Below are 14,995 nucleotides of genomic sequence, written 5' to 3' on the forward strand. Positions count from 1 at the left end.
AACAAGGAATGATACTGTTGCTTTCAGGTCACAGCAAATTTTACACACCTTAGGCAAAATCATCTCTAATGTTGTGGTGCAGGAGATGCAAGTGAACAAGGTCCTTGGTTATAAAGTTCTTTTTTTTTTCTTAATTGGCCACAAAAAGTTTTGGTTTTCTTGAAAGCCAAGTTAAGACCGCAATTTAAGGTGCTAAAATTTAAAAGAATAAAATGACCAAATAAGTAGGAATGAAAAATCTAGATGACCAAAAAGATCGAACTTAGTCCTGTTTAAGTTATTTACAGTTAAAGGTAAAGCTTTGTCCTTCCCCCTGTTAGTGCAAACAGTTTTGATCAGCAACTACAAAATGTAAAACCATTAGTGCGCTCTTTATACTTGGCATGAACATGTATCATGGGTAAGGTTACACAGGGATTTTTGGCTGTGACCATTTATAAACAGTAACAAAGATGTAATCGTGAAAGCTTTAATGGGTCACCTAAGGTTAACTAACAAAGGTGGTTATGGCGGGTGCCTCAACTACACTACTACTAATGTAAAAATAAAGAAAAAATGGGAAGTGGTTTTGAAAGTGCATACCGCAAGTGTTTGGGTTGTCTTTGTAAGTGTGACCTCTTTAGGTATATTTCTAGAGATTAAAAGGGGATATGATACCTACATTGTTCTCCTAATTTGGATGTGAACATTCCCACAAACTGTTAGCTAAAAGTCAGCACTTTAAACCTCAAAGGTACTGGCTCATTTCTGATCCAGTGTGCTGGCGTCAAAACATTATTGTTCACAGGCTTACAAGCCACAGCCAGATGGCTTTCTTTAAAATACAATATTCTGATAGAGCCTTGAATATGATTCATGTTAATGCCAGGTATTGTAAGGTGATCGCTCCAGCGTGTACTATATTCCAGTCATTCAATGAGTTATAATAACAAATATTTCTACAAAAGTCTAATTTAAGTAAATATTCTCAAAACTTTTTTTCGCTGTATGTTGCTCATGCTTCAAATACTGAAGTCAGGCTTGTCCTGTAGTGTGAGCAGAAATAGTAGGGGTCCAATCATCTGCAGGAAATCAGCAAGTATGCAGCTGAACAAGGCCTCTAGCACTCCTATCCCAAGTATATTCCTGAGTTAAATCTGCGTGTAGTAGTGGAAACGATGACGAATGTGTCAGTAATCACAGAAGCAGCTGGCACTCACACTCACAGTCCCCCGAGACAAATAGTTCATTGTTCATTGTCCCAGACAGCCTGCTAGTAGTTGAGCAGTCGTTCCCTTTCTGTACCAGTGTAGCGTTGATTAGCAGCAAACACCTTTGCTTTGTTCACTGAAGGACCTAAGAGGTGACAACAAACAACAAATCTTATTCAGTTTCAAATAGTAGTTTTAGTAGATTATGTCTTTAATTTCAAATAGAGCTCTGCTCTTATCTTCTATGTTTAATATCTTTTACTTTTAATGTGTGAGATGTCACTGACCTATATAGCTGAGCAGTACAGGGAGGAAGATGAGGCCGTGAGTGGCTCCCAGTAGGACTATGGCCAAGTACATCCTGAAGTAGAAGACCTGGAAGATCTGTGACTTGGAAAGTGCCAGGATTAAGATACCTCCAAACTTTGTTAATGTAATTCCACTGAACACCTGTTTAAAAAAAGAAATGTAGATGCACATATGTAAATTACATTTTGCCCTATAAGCAGGTTCACACTGATATCTGCACTGTCAGCATGCAGATAACTGTCAGCACAAACATGTCCTTATTTCCTTATATGGCTTCCTCTTGTGAATTCAGTGTTGGTGAAAGGCAAGACTTACAGAGCTGCCCATGTGAGCAAGGGCCTCCTCAGCACGCTCCACCCTGTTCTTCTTCAAACTGACGGAAAACGCTCGCACAATATGACTGCAGAACTCCACTGAGATGCCGCAACTCTGCAACAGAGGACAGGGAACAACTCAGCACCACAAACATGGAAATACTAGAATGAACAAAATCTGAAGTTTGCCTTTCCTGTCTTATATTGAATTTCATAGGTGATACTAAAGATAAACTATAGTCCTAGATTCTTGCTGGTTATGACAACATTTTACTTGCCAGTATAACTGCTGAGACATTGCGAGATTGTTAGAACAAGGTCCCTTTGGGTAAGCAAAACGAGGGTCAGATGACCAGAGAAAGTAAGCACATCCCCCAGATTAAAAGCACAATCTGTGACCCAAATGCAGAAGTCACAGAAGTACATCCAACAAATACTAGGAAACAGTAAAACAGATGTGTATTTGCAATTATCATCAGTTAACTAAATCATTTTAAATCCATTATTAACATTGTGACTAACTAATCTGTGACTAAAATGGTTAATTGTACCTTTATGCAACAGCGTGAATGCTCCTAATATTTCAACACTACATTACACGTATATTTAAATTGCACTGAAATTTGTGTAAAACTATAATTAAGGCAAGTTGAAGCAGGAAATAATTTGGGCAATAAAACAGAGTTTGCATAACAACAAAGTCAATAAGTCAAGGTCCACTTACAAGCTTTCCATTGCATTTCATTGCTGAATCTTTTTTTTTTTTTTTTTAAACCAAATCAGTGTTCAAATACTTTGGTCTGGATACTGCAGTAAAACAGGAGATTAATTTATAGTATGACTGTTTGCCACCTCATGTTACTTGTTCAGATAGACTTCTAGTGATGCTGCCACACCCCAAAGCTCATCCACTCTGACTTTCTACTATCCCATTCATTTTAAAAATGTTTTCCAATGTTTTGGTCTCTCTAATTAAAACTTCCTTACAAACATTTGCTTTCTATAGTCTCAACTGCTGTAAACCAGTTTAGATAAGCTAACCTACTGAAAACCTTAAATACTTCTCACCATGACCAGGTTCACAAGTGAAACTGCATTGAGGCTGATGTCCCACAGCCACATAACACCAAACATGTTGATCACGATCATTGCGATGGTAATGCTGACAATCACGGCTGACCATAGCTCAAAGCCCAACAACACCGTCGTCACCACAAATATAGCCGCCAGTGACAGACCTAGGTTCAGAGCTGTGTCGTACACAATGGAGAGGTACTGCTCATAAAACACATAGAAGACGCTGGAAAAGGAGGAAAATATAATAGGTCAATGGCTATTAAGAATAAAACTTTATTATTAACAGATATTTATGACTTTTTATGTGGTATAGTACACACGTGGCAGAGAGACGAATTTAATACTTAAGGTCAAATATGGGCTGCATTACAATTTATGTTTTCTTTACCACGTCCTCACCTATGACCTACCTTACCTGGCTAATTCCCTTGAACCGTGAGCTCAAAACTAGTATTACACTTACTTAATTTAGTAGGTTTAATTAATAAAACACCTATTCATTGTCCCCCAAAAGTCTACAGTGACTAAAATATAATTTATACAGCATATACAACAGCATAGAAAATGGCAATGCAACAGGACCTACCTGTAGGCAAAGACTTTGTGGTCCAAGGACTGACTGATACTGTCAGCCAGGATTCTGGCATTTTTCAGAGCGTTTATGAAATCTGGGGATTCCTTAAGGATGGTGTGGTAAGTCATAAAATAAGTGGCTCCAATCTCCGTGTTGTTAGAATACAGGTCAACTGCTGCACTGTATGCTGCATGGCCACTGGAGGAACATTTAATGCATGGTGAGAAAGATCAAAAGGGAAATATAAACTACAAGAAACTGGAAGACTCTAAAAGGATTTTTTTTTAGATACATTGGAATGAATTAATGGTGTGCTATGTGTATTTAATAAAAACATTAAAAAAAAAAAAAAATTAAACATTTTGACAGTATTAGAAAATTACCCTTTTCCACACTTGGCATTTGGATTGTCTGACAGGAACATGGGGAGAAACCGCATAAAGTCTTCTCCTACAGGCCTCTGCTTTCCACTGGGAGTCATGGGCCGACAGTGAACACAGGACGAGTTAATCACTAAAAAATAAAATCAGGATATTCATTCATTTAAACAATAGTTATTTGAGAATATACAAATTAGCTAAGCGCTAAGCCATAAATTGAAAACTACAGTGACAAACAAAAACAGGTTTTAAAGCTACAATTATCCTGGAAAGTTATTAACTGCTGATGTTAACTGATTATATTCACCATTTTGCTGATTAACATGTCTCTCCTGCAACTCAAAATAAATGCCATGCACTGAATTGCTCAGGCAATTTATCAGCTAGTGAAGGGATTTTACTATTTGATTGTTTTCTCTTTGTCTGTTATTGGCTTTTTATTTCTCCAAACAAACCCAATCTTCTGGACACTCCAAGGTGACTTAACTGTGCAAAAAATATTTTAACTTTAAATTTATTAATAATTAAATACTTAAGTTTATTGCATTTTTTATTATCTGTGCTGATTTGTCTCAGAATAGTGAGATCCTTTAAAGATGGCACATTCATGACTTTGCAGTGATTAATACAACTCCTATATTTGTATTTTACTTGTGAAAAATCAAATATCTGAGATATATATATATATATATACACATACACACACATACATAGAATTTTAGATTTGTATTGCCTTATTTTTGCTAGTGTGTCTGCTGCAATTTGCTCTAAAATGCCACTTGCTTTAATGCATTTTAACAAAAAATGTTAAATCTAAGTCAAACAACAGCTTGTGACACCGGGGTCAGGAGATAAAGGTTGAAAGCACATTGACACTGGGTAAAAATTTACCTGAGGCATTGCAGAAGGCCCCAGTGGTGTTGTAGTATCGACAGCATGTGGACTGAGGCTTCACCCAGTCAAAGTAGTCATCCAGCCAGGAGGAGGGTATGACGGCAATAGTCGTGCTAGAAGCAAAAGGAATAAATAAATAAATATATACACACATACATACATACATACACTTTTGTCCCTTCATGACTTGGCGTGATCCCAAATTTACAGTTTGTTGTATATGGTCCCACTATATATTTAAATGCATTTTTTTACATTAGATGTAATTTATATTAAATAATGGAGGGTCTCAGATACTTCCTGTAGGCCATGTTTAGTTCAATAAATACTGTATTAACAATTATATTAATTATTTATAGATCAGACTTACTAGTTGCTGATGAGTGAAGCTTCATAGACTTGCTGGACCAGGGAGTTGTTGTTGCAGCCCACTCCTCCACACACAACATTCTGGCCATCTGGGCTACTGTAGTTAAGACCTTCCTCTACCACAAAATACACTGGAGGTCCAGTGTGGAGATATTTGCTCATGTTCTTGAAGTAGTCCAGCACATATGAGTCCTACATGGAGACATGGAGACACAAACCATCAGAACTGATTGATTGAAATTGATTTACAGTAGGTTCTTAGATGACTGACAGGAGCAGTAAAATATCCTACAAAATAACTAACTATCATAACAGACCTTGAACACACAGCTATGACAGAAACTACAAAAACTTACATCTGGCATGGATAATTTCTGGTCCAGTCCAATCTCGACTTTATTCACCACAGCAATACTGAAGGAGAGTATGCCCACAAACACAGCCACCTAAAAAAGGAAAGATAGAACCTTGTTTGTAAAGAACAACATGATCATCACTTATTTAAAAAAAAAAAACAAAAACAAACAACCAAAAAAAAAAAAAAAAACACCATTCACAATATCCTACCCAATCAAGTCCAAGCTTTAGCACATTAGAACAGTACATAAGAGGAACAGATGTCCTGGTTAAATCTCGAGAGGCAGATGGCAGCGGCAGTGCATGACTGGCAATGTGTCAATGAAGTACTTACTATGATTGGTCGCACCCACTCTTTGAGGATGAATGGGGCATAGATTTTCTTGAAAAAGCGGAAGAGGAAGCCATCCGTCTTTGTTGTTTGACCTTCTGGCAGCTTCACACAGCAGATGATGTCAAGTCGATTCTCCTTTTCAACACAATGAGACACTGGTAAGGGTAACCTAGTCTGTAACTAGTATGAAGATTGAATAACTGATGAACATGTTCTCAATCTGCAAACAATCAATACCCTGGCTAATAACAATGCTCTGCAAATATAAGGAGAATACATCAATTAAATGAGCAAGTGTGGTGACTGGAAGGTTGACAACTTTGCCATGTATCTCTGCAACATTTATTTACTGTATAACCCTTCTGCTAACATGAATGGCATCACCCTTAGTCTCACCTCCTGTCTTCTGGCATCCAAGCCAAGCAAGCTGACAAAGCAGCTGATTTGCAACAGGAAGTCAATAAAAATAGCCAAGCCAGCAAATAGAGAGAAAGTCCTCACTGCAGGCATGTTGGACAAGGCTCCTGCAAATGAAAAACAACAATTTAAACAGCATGTAAGTCACTTTATGTGGCAGCTTTGTCAATCTCAAAAAAATAAATTAAAAAAAACAAAAAAAACATTCAAGTTGGAATGTCAACTTTAACAATAACTATCTTATAATTTAATATACACTGCCTGTGTACATTTGGGTGTATTAAACAGATTATCGATTTTACCCAGGAAGAAGGCCACTGTTTCAGAGCAAGAGGAGAGGAACATGCTGGGGGCTACATCTCCAAGAATACGACCAATTTGCTGATGAAGTTCCTCCTGGGGCATCCTCTCATCCCTCTTTTGAAAAGCATAAATGGAAGAAAATGTTTAACAGGCTAGTGGTAGCATGCAAAAATGTGATCTCTCTACAATCAATATCCCTTTTTAAAAAGGAACTTGCACACATGGAACAAAGTAACGAAAAGCTCATTGTTGAAATTATATGAATTTATAATAGAGATGCACACAAGCACTAAACCACATGACTAATCTATGGGTATATACAGTATATAACAGTTCAGCAGACTGGGAGATTCAAATCTACCTGGTATGTCTGTACTATAATAAAGATGTTGTCCACTCCAACAGCCAAAACCAGGAAAGGAATGACCTCTATCACAATGAGGGTGAGGGGGACACCAGCGTAGCTAAAGATTCCCAGTGAGGCAGCCACAGAGCTGAGTACAATCAGGATACCTGCTATACCCAGAGAAATCTTCGAGTCCACCTGTATGGGCCAGAAAAAGAATTACTCTTCTTCCTTCAGCTGCTCCCACTTAAGGTTGAGTGACAAGAAGCTGTTGAGCATGTTGGACTAGTTTTGTTGAAAACAATTTCACGAGCTCTTACATCACAGGCATGACAGAATCACACTTGTGGGGAATATATTAACAGACCATTGGAGCTAAAAATAAAATTGCCTGAGACTGACTAAAAACAAAAGTGACACTGGAATTAGTGGTTGGACTTTTACCATCACTCTACTGAAGCTTTGAATGTGACCCAGGGCCAAGGAAATGTAGATGAACATAATGACATAGCTGATTACTATGGTGCTAATGTCACTGTTGCTCTCTCTGTCAATTTCATCTTCAACACTCCTCTCTGCACTGAATGCTATGGTCAGGTTGGGGTTTTTGAAGTTCTTCATGAAATTAATGAATCTGAAACACAAACACATAGTAAGTACACACAAAAAAAAACATAATTAGCAATGAGTTTTTTCTACAAGTCTTTATAGAAAGAAATCGAGATCTCACTCTTTCTCCCATGCCAGAGCTTTTTCCAGTCTGACTGAATCATTCAAGTAGTTGTTGATTGGAAAGGTGATCACAAGAGCTGTGGCATTGTTGTAGTTAGTTTCTGTAGAGTGAAAAAAAAAATACATTCATTGTGAAAGTGAGGCCAACACTTGATTCCCAATGATTAACCACATTACCCATATTTTTAAACTATCAGTGAACTAACTTCTTTTTAGTGGACAAGTGGCAACAGGACAAGTAAAACCCCACAGAAAAGCATGGCTGTCCCTTAGACTCTCAATCTCTTCACAATCAGAATTAGACACTTTTCTTGGTCTTGAGTTTATTTATTTTATCATTTCATATCACACACTTGTAACACGACTGCTGAACAAAAGTGATTATATTGTATATTATATTATATTATATTATATAGGGATAATTATTGCTATTACAAAATAATGCCAATTAGCACTGGTTCCACCTCAGTGCTGAATGCACCAACACTGCATCATTAGCAGAGAGCACAGTGTCAGGTGCTCCAGCTCAAGATTGCCACATACACTGAAAAGTGTACCACCATTTTTTATTTCTCCGCTTATCCACAAATGTTACTCCATCTTACCGTCGTAACCCCCGAGGGCCAGCCAGGGAAATACAGGGCCACCAAAGGTGCCCAAACAGGGATCATGGAGAAGAGTGGTGTCATTGAGGGATGCTGGTGCACTGTAGATAAAAAAAACAAAAACAAAAAACAAATAGTGTTTAACTAGTGTTCAAAAAAATACTCAAAAGTCAGTAATAGATTAATTCAGTCATTAATATAAGTTTTACTATAATCTGGCCTCACTGTAGAGCAGTTAAATAATACAGATTACCACACACACACAGCGTGACAACAAGTGAGGAAGTACATTTTTAAGAAGCCACTTTGCCCCACAATTCTGTGACAATGTGAATGCTAATACCTGGTGAAAATAGATTCATGTAAGTTGTGTATTTTCTAGAGGTTTTGATCATGTTACTAGAATTTTCTTAAACCTCTATAACATAATGTGCAGGCAATTGAGGTTCACAAGAAAAGCTGCTGGTAGATACCTGAAAGGGGAAAGACACTAAATGAACTGTAAAAAACAAATCACCTGACACAGTAGAGGAAGTGGCTGTGAAAGTCAGCATAGACAAAGAATTGATCTCCACTGATGTGATCCAGCACAGCATGGCTGTTCTGAAAGTAGTTGAGAATACTTAGGATGGTACAGTTGTCATTGTATGGGGCCAGTGGGGCCAAGCAGATGTCCTTTAGGGTGATCTTTTGACCCTCGTATGTGGCTACAAGACGTTCGATGTCAAGCTGCAGATCCAGCACCTAGTTGGTTAAGGTTTAAAAGAAAAAAAAAAAAAAGAAAAGCAGAAATAAACTAGTTTCAGAGATTCATCTGCTCTTTGTTTGTTTCTACAGGGGCTCTAAGGACAGCAAATTAATCTACCCTGTTACTGAACTTTCAAACTATCCAACCTGGTGCAGGATGTCTTTATCCAATATGGCTCCGAATGGGACATCTGACCCTCCAAAATATGGGGAATACATGAAAGTTTTATTGAGCGGAGTGGTTATAATGAGCTGTACAGTTCTAAAGAAGGGTCCAAAGTGGCTGTCAAAGTAATCCTTCTCTTGACGAGCCTGGCTGGTGGGAGCTGACCACAGCTCAACTGGGTCAGTGGTGATATGCATATAGACCAGTCCCCCAGAGGAGACTGCCACCAGCATCAGGCAGGCCAGTATGACCAGAAAGGGATGTCGCACACAGAAGGAACCCCAGGAGCTGAAGAGGATCCGAAGTGCATTCTCGAAGCGTTCGCCAAGAGTTTCGCAGCATGTTGCATTGACTAAAAAAAGAAAAAGCCTGAGAGTTAGTTTCAGTCATATGACGGAACAAGGTCACTTTTTCCCCAACATCTAAAAAGCCATGTGGTAACTTGTATGACAAACAGATTACACAGAATAAAACAACTGGTTTTAAAGTCTGTTAATTATTGTACCTTGGTGAGAATTGTCACTGTTCAGGGACAGTGGGTTATTACTGTCCAGTATGGGGCCATACTCAGACATGATTGTCCTTTTCCTATAGGCACAAAGAAGTACATTAATCAGTTATTAAATTCAAATTCCAGCAACAAAAGCAAAATATTAATTCTACATTGGGCATGTGGTAGAAGACATACTGTATAACACAGGACCCAGTAGAGAACAACGCAAAGTCCTTTACCTGTAACACCAGGCTACCAGTACAGCTCCAATAAAGATAAGCAGGAAGGCCATGTAAAAGATCCACATGATGACAGTCATGGCATCAACACCAAAGATTGTCCAGGGTGGAGGAAGTGGGGGAGGTACAGGTTTGGGCCCACAGGCCTTTGAGCAGTCCTGACAGGAGCAAGGATCTGAACCATCCTCCAAACCTTCAGTGCAGTCATATGTCTTGTTGTTCATTGGGGTGTAGCCAGACACTGGCACATCTAGAATCAAGAAACAGCATGAATCGATTAATGACTTATATAGTTACAAAAACAGTTAAAACTAGTTGCTGTACAGAAAGAAAGCAATGGGGACACTTTTCTGAAGCTAAAAATAAAAAAGCACTACAAAATGATTTACCTGAGAATATTGGGTCGATAGGGAAGGGAGTCTGTTCATTGTTAGTGTTGAACATGAATTCGATCCAATTCGTAGCATTGCACTTGTCCAATTTGTCGCCACACAGCAGTGCTAGGGCCTTCATGTTGCTAGATGGTGCCTGGACATCCTTACAGGCATTGTACATGCCTGAAAATGTCAAAATAGACGATTTTAGACCAAAACTTGAGTTAAATTGGCAGTCCTCTATTTTATTTGCCACCCACAGAATTACACAGCTGAGTCCTTGACTTTGAGTAGGGAACTGAAAAAGTTTACTCAGAAGATTTGACATTCAAGTTAAATATGGCCTTTTTCACTAGACTTAACCTGGAAGATGTGAAAAAGGTGAAGCTGTTTTGTATCTAAATTTTTGTATTTATGCTGTAAACTCACCATTAGCAAATGTTTGTCCAATATAATACTGCACTTCCAATACGTCAGATCCATTGAATTTGGTGGCATTCATGAACTGACTCTGGTGAGGACTGCATGTCAGCTCACAGAATAGATTCATCAGATTGAAGAAGCAGGCAGGACAGCTGTACACAGATGTAAATGGAGGTCAGAGGAGGATTTTAAAATGGAAGTCATCACTGCATAACTTAACGAACAACATAAGTTAAAGTTTACAAGTGTAAAACAGCTGCCAAGGACAAAATAAGGTAATAAATGAGGTGAAACAAAAAACATTAAACCTAGACAGGATAAGCAAACCTCATGAGATTAGTCAGTTGACAAGTGAGCCACTATGTCTCAAACCCAGAACTGGAAACATGCAAAGCCAAGGTATCTAGATATATACAGGACTTGAGCAGCACATTTACTGACAGGGAAAGAAACCGGTGTTCATAAATTCAGAAGGGGAATGACGATGCCCTTCAGAGCATGTCATGTGCTTTATTAGTTAATGTTAACAGCACATACCGAGACAGGAACTGAAGAGGGAGCTGGAGATTCGCTTTGAGAGTGTGCAACTGGTCAACATTACAGCAGAGACTTTGGTTTCCATAGTCATATCCAGGACAAAGTTCCTGCATATCAATAAAAAAAAAAAGGCATGGTGTCACGCTTTAATGGAAGTTTTCCATCATTCACTATAAAGACTAAAGTTGATGACTGGTGGGAGCATCAAATATCAGCAATAACAGGACTAAACCATTTAGAAATATACCTTGAGAAGGTCATAGCCCTCAGGCTCTAGCGGGATGGGAGGACCGGTGTAATTGCAGTTGTACTTTTTTCCAGATAATGGAGACTTCCCACATTCACCATACCACACGCAGTGCTGGGCCTCAACCTGAGAGCCAGACAACAAAGACACAATGATCATTTGTGTGAAGTGTTCACAGAGCATCTTCATTTGGCCTTTGCATTTCAACACGCTGATTTGCATGGATAGGATTCTCGTGAATCTATGAAAAACAAATAGACCAAGCAAATTGAGTTCCTCCAAATGCTACACTGGACCATCATATGACTTTGGTTAAATAATTTTGAGCGGCCAAACCTTTTCGTTTTGAGGTTAAACCATGTCTTCTTACCCTGATGTTTTATCTTTATATTTGACAGGTTAAACATTGGATCATATTTCATTTCCAGAATTTCTACTATCTCGTGCTTTGTGTACCTCAAAATAAAAATTTCACTTCTGCAAAATTATTTTTACAACCCAGCGTTTAAACAGCTAATCTTGAAACACAGACATGAAAGGACTCAGTTTAGTCATAGTGCACAGTGTTGTCTTGACAGATAATAGCCTCAAACAAAAAAAAAAAAAACAAAACAAAAAAAACAACAAAAAAAGGAAAACTATGGTCACATTGCTATGACACCATAACATCACTGCTTTGTTATGGCAACAAGAAAGTTTGATTTGACATTTAATTTAAATCTGACATGTTTAAGAAAACACAGTAATATACTATTACCATTATTTCAAAAGTAACAATACTATATGCTTAAGCAAGTTTATCAAATACTATATGCTTAAGCAAGTTTATCAATCAGCTGTTCAGCATCAGACCACATGTTCAGAGCAGTGATTTAGGGAAGTTAATTCACTTACTGCACAAACTTTTCTATAAGCATTACACTCTGCCCTACTTTGCAAGAGTGAATGTAAGGGAAGCATTCAAAGAACAGCATTTCCTTTGAGTTTTATGCAGCTGCAGACAAGACCAGCACTCAGCTGTGTGAAGGATTTGTATCCAGGGAATTTGCAAAACGCAACACTAGGAGAAAAAGTTCATTTAGGGCAATAAATAAATAAATAAATCACACACACATACACACACACAACGCTGCAAGGTTTATTTGAAGCTGTTGATCAATAAAAAAGGACCCTGACATACAACACCCCCAGCCCCACAGAAGACACAGGTTGCAAATCTTTTCTGCACATTCACTGTAGTCCCGAAATAATCAGTAATTTTATCAGCCCACATTCTTGCCATTTTTACCAGGGTGCTGATATCTTACCCTGAACAGCAATTACTAATCAGATGCTGATGTTTTAGCATCATTTTCTGTGATTGTAGTGGGCAGACAAAGTAGCCCCACGACAAAGAGGGAAAACAAACTTGATGACAAATGAGCATTATACACAATTGATTCAATTAAATCACATGTATGGAGTAGGGACGCCTGTGTCACAGATTTTTGCCTGGCTCGTTTTTAAATGACATTGTCACCAGAAATATAGTCAACCAATGGCTTTATGCTCTATTTAAAACAGAGAATAACCATTCCCATAAGAAGGTAGAGGGGTGACTGTTCTGTTTGCTCACTAAAAAAAACAAACCTGCTAAAGTTGCAGATTTGGTGCGCTCCATTTCAGTCTGGCCAGTCGGTTTACACCGGATTCAAAGGTGAGGTCTGAGAGAATCAACACTTAGCTTAGCTAGACGGTGGTGTCTTTCGTTGAATCTGTTTTAAGCGCCTCCGACAACAAACCAGCCCTGCCTCTGCTTGCGAAGCGTCAAAGCTAACATCTTATGTTTTCGCTAAACGTGTCGACGCAGGAGCAGTTTCCAGCTCTAACACCAACGCTGGTTATATCTTTCGGCCACTGCTAAGACAATTAAGGTTGAATTTGTTTTTTCCGACCGAGTCGAAACTCTAAAGGGCTAAACTAACCGGAATCGTGGTTTCGCTAGATGCCTCTGATAATCACAATAGCAAATGCAGACTGCGCTGAGTCACCTTTTAATCATGGAAAAATGGGCGTTAAGTTACACTTACCCATCGCAAAGGTCCCTCGAACAGCAGTATGATGAAGAAAAGTGGACACAACGCGTGTCTCCCCGGTAAATGTCCCATCCCGCCTGCAGAAACGATCAAATCCAAGTGACAGCTGAGGTAAAGTTTCGCATATCTTGTTGACGGTTTCTTCTTCGTCGATTTACTTTTTTTGAGGAGGCGGAGACAAACTGGCGCCTCAGTGCTGCCACCAAGTGACGCTGCCTAAACACTACAACCTGAACACCAAAACAACGTCGGTCTAATGTTGATCACATGCCTTGAAATCCTAATTGATTAATCTGCTTCTTAATATAAAAATAGCTTTTAGTTTACTCTGGTTAATTTTTTAAATATAAAATACAGCATATGAGAGTTTGTCGAGCGATGTGACCACTTGCATTTTTGCTTGTTATGTCTTTAAATGGAAATTAGCAAAACAGTCGTTGTTTTAGGACTTTCACAGTAAAAGCTTGTGTCCGCACTAGGTTTTTGCTCAGGATGACTAATACGGTATTTAATGCCAAAATAAGAAGAATTTTTGCTATTTCACAATATTTCTGCGTTTGTTCTCTAATTCTGTTACACAATCAGTCCTTTTTATTATAACTAGACTTACAATTGAGTGATAGTTATAGTCAAGGTTTTGAAAATGAACTGTTTAGTTTTAACAATTTAAATATAAAAAGTAAGCCAAAGGAAATGTAGTAAGTTCATGTAAAAATTATAAAATGGGACATCTTTTTTACTGATTACTTTGCTTTACATTCAAATGAAATCCACCAGTACACTGACATGATCTCCTCTTTTAAACTAAAGATGTGCATGTAAGGATATCATCCTGGGCTGTGGTATTGTTAATCATTTGTTTCTTTCAATAAAGCTTGGGGGACATTGTCAATAAAATCTGATCAAAGTCAACCCAAAGTATTCTGATCAAGCCCATCAGCTGAGTGATAGAGTATCAGCTCACTGTTTTAAACTTTCCAAGAATAACAAGTAACTTTTTCATAACTTTGATTGTTGTTTTAGTTGCAAATATTTAGAAAAATATAGATACATGGAGAAATATGTAAGATTTAAAACCAAATTTTCAAACGTAAAGTATAACCTTACATCCAAACTTGGACATATGGTAAAATATAGTAAATAAATATAGTAAAATAAATAAAATAAATCCCCCAAAGTCTGACCCTGAGCTGTAACTTAACTCAATTAGGACTTAAAAAGTATATTCAGCAATCTAAGGACAGAAGAAGCATAACCATGTATAGCTTCTCATCATTGTCCCCTTTCACCTATGATCAAATTCTGCCACTCATAAGAACATCGTGTTACTACCAAAAAAAAAAAAAAAAAAAAAAAAAAAAAGGTATTCACATGCCTTCAGTGAAGCATCAGGACATGTCCACGTGCCACTTGACTGATTGTCCGCTTATTCATCAAACTGTTACTTGAAGCGCTGCATGTATCATGATAAGAAAGACAGAGTAGTTGAGTGA

At 38.1% G+C, this 14,995-nt stretch overlaps 2 protein-coding genes across 5 annotated transcripts in view; one reads left to right on the plus strand and one right to left on the minus strand.

The window, feature by feature from the left end:
• The window catches only part of cables1 (Cdk5 and Abl enzyme substrate 1), a 29,879-nt gene extending 20,825 nt beyond the window's left edge, over nucleotides 1-9,054 (plus strand). For 3 of the 4 annotated variants that reach the window (XR_003296031.2, XR_003296034.2, XR_003296035.2), the window contains one exon: nucleotides 1,792-2,888. The gene's annotated coding sequence lies outside the window, so the exon portion shown is untranslated. Of the gene's footprint in view, nucleotides 1-1,791; nucleotides 2,889-9,038 lie in introns of those variants that run through there. The other variant, XR_003296033.2, reaches the window with a different exon arrangement.
• npc1 (Niemann-Pick disease, type C1) lies at nucleotides 130-13,645 on the minus strand. Its single transcript, XM_026312940.1, has 25 exons — nucleotides 13,497-13,645; nucleotides 11,428-11,553; nucleotides 11,181-11,287; nucleotides 10,650-10,795; nucleotides 10,236-10,403; nucleotides 9,847-10,096; nucleotides 9,620-9,702; nucleotides 9,096-9,466; nucleotides 8,719-8,945; nucleotides 8,202-8,302; nucleotides 7,595-7,697; nucleotides 7,309-7,498; nucleotides 6,880-7,062; nucleotides 6,518-6,632; nucleotides 6,195-6,322; nucleotides 5,799-5,933; nucleotides 5,464-5,553; nucleotides 5,109-5,299; nucleotides 4,736-4,851; nucleotides 3,848-3,977; nucleotides 3,477-3,662; nucleotides 2,882-3,113; nucleotides 1,815-1,928; nucleotides 1,478-1,640; nucleotides 130-1,335 (listed from the first exon to the last, which is right to left on the minus strand). Exons 1-25 carry the CDS (start codon nucleotides 13,572-13,574, stop codon nucleotides 1,253-1,255), a joined length of 3,816 nt encoding a protein of 1,271 aa, XP_026168725.1. The 5' UTR covers nucleotides 13,575-13,645; the 3' UTR covers nucleotides 130-1,252.
• Nucleotides 13,646-14,995: the final 1,350 nt, after the last annotated feature.

This window comes from Mastacembelus armatus, chromosome 17 (assembly GCF_900324485.2).
Source record: "Mastacembelus armatus chromosome 17, fMasArm1.2, whole genome shotgun sequence".
Lineage (NCBI taxonomy): Eukaryota > Metazoa > Chordata > Actinopteri > Synbranchiformes > Mastacembelidae > Mastacembelus > Mastacembelus armatus.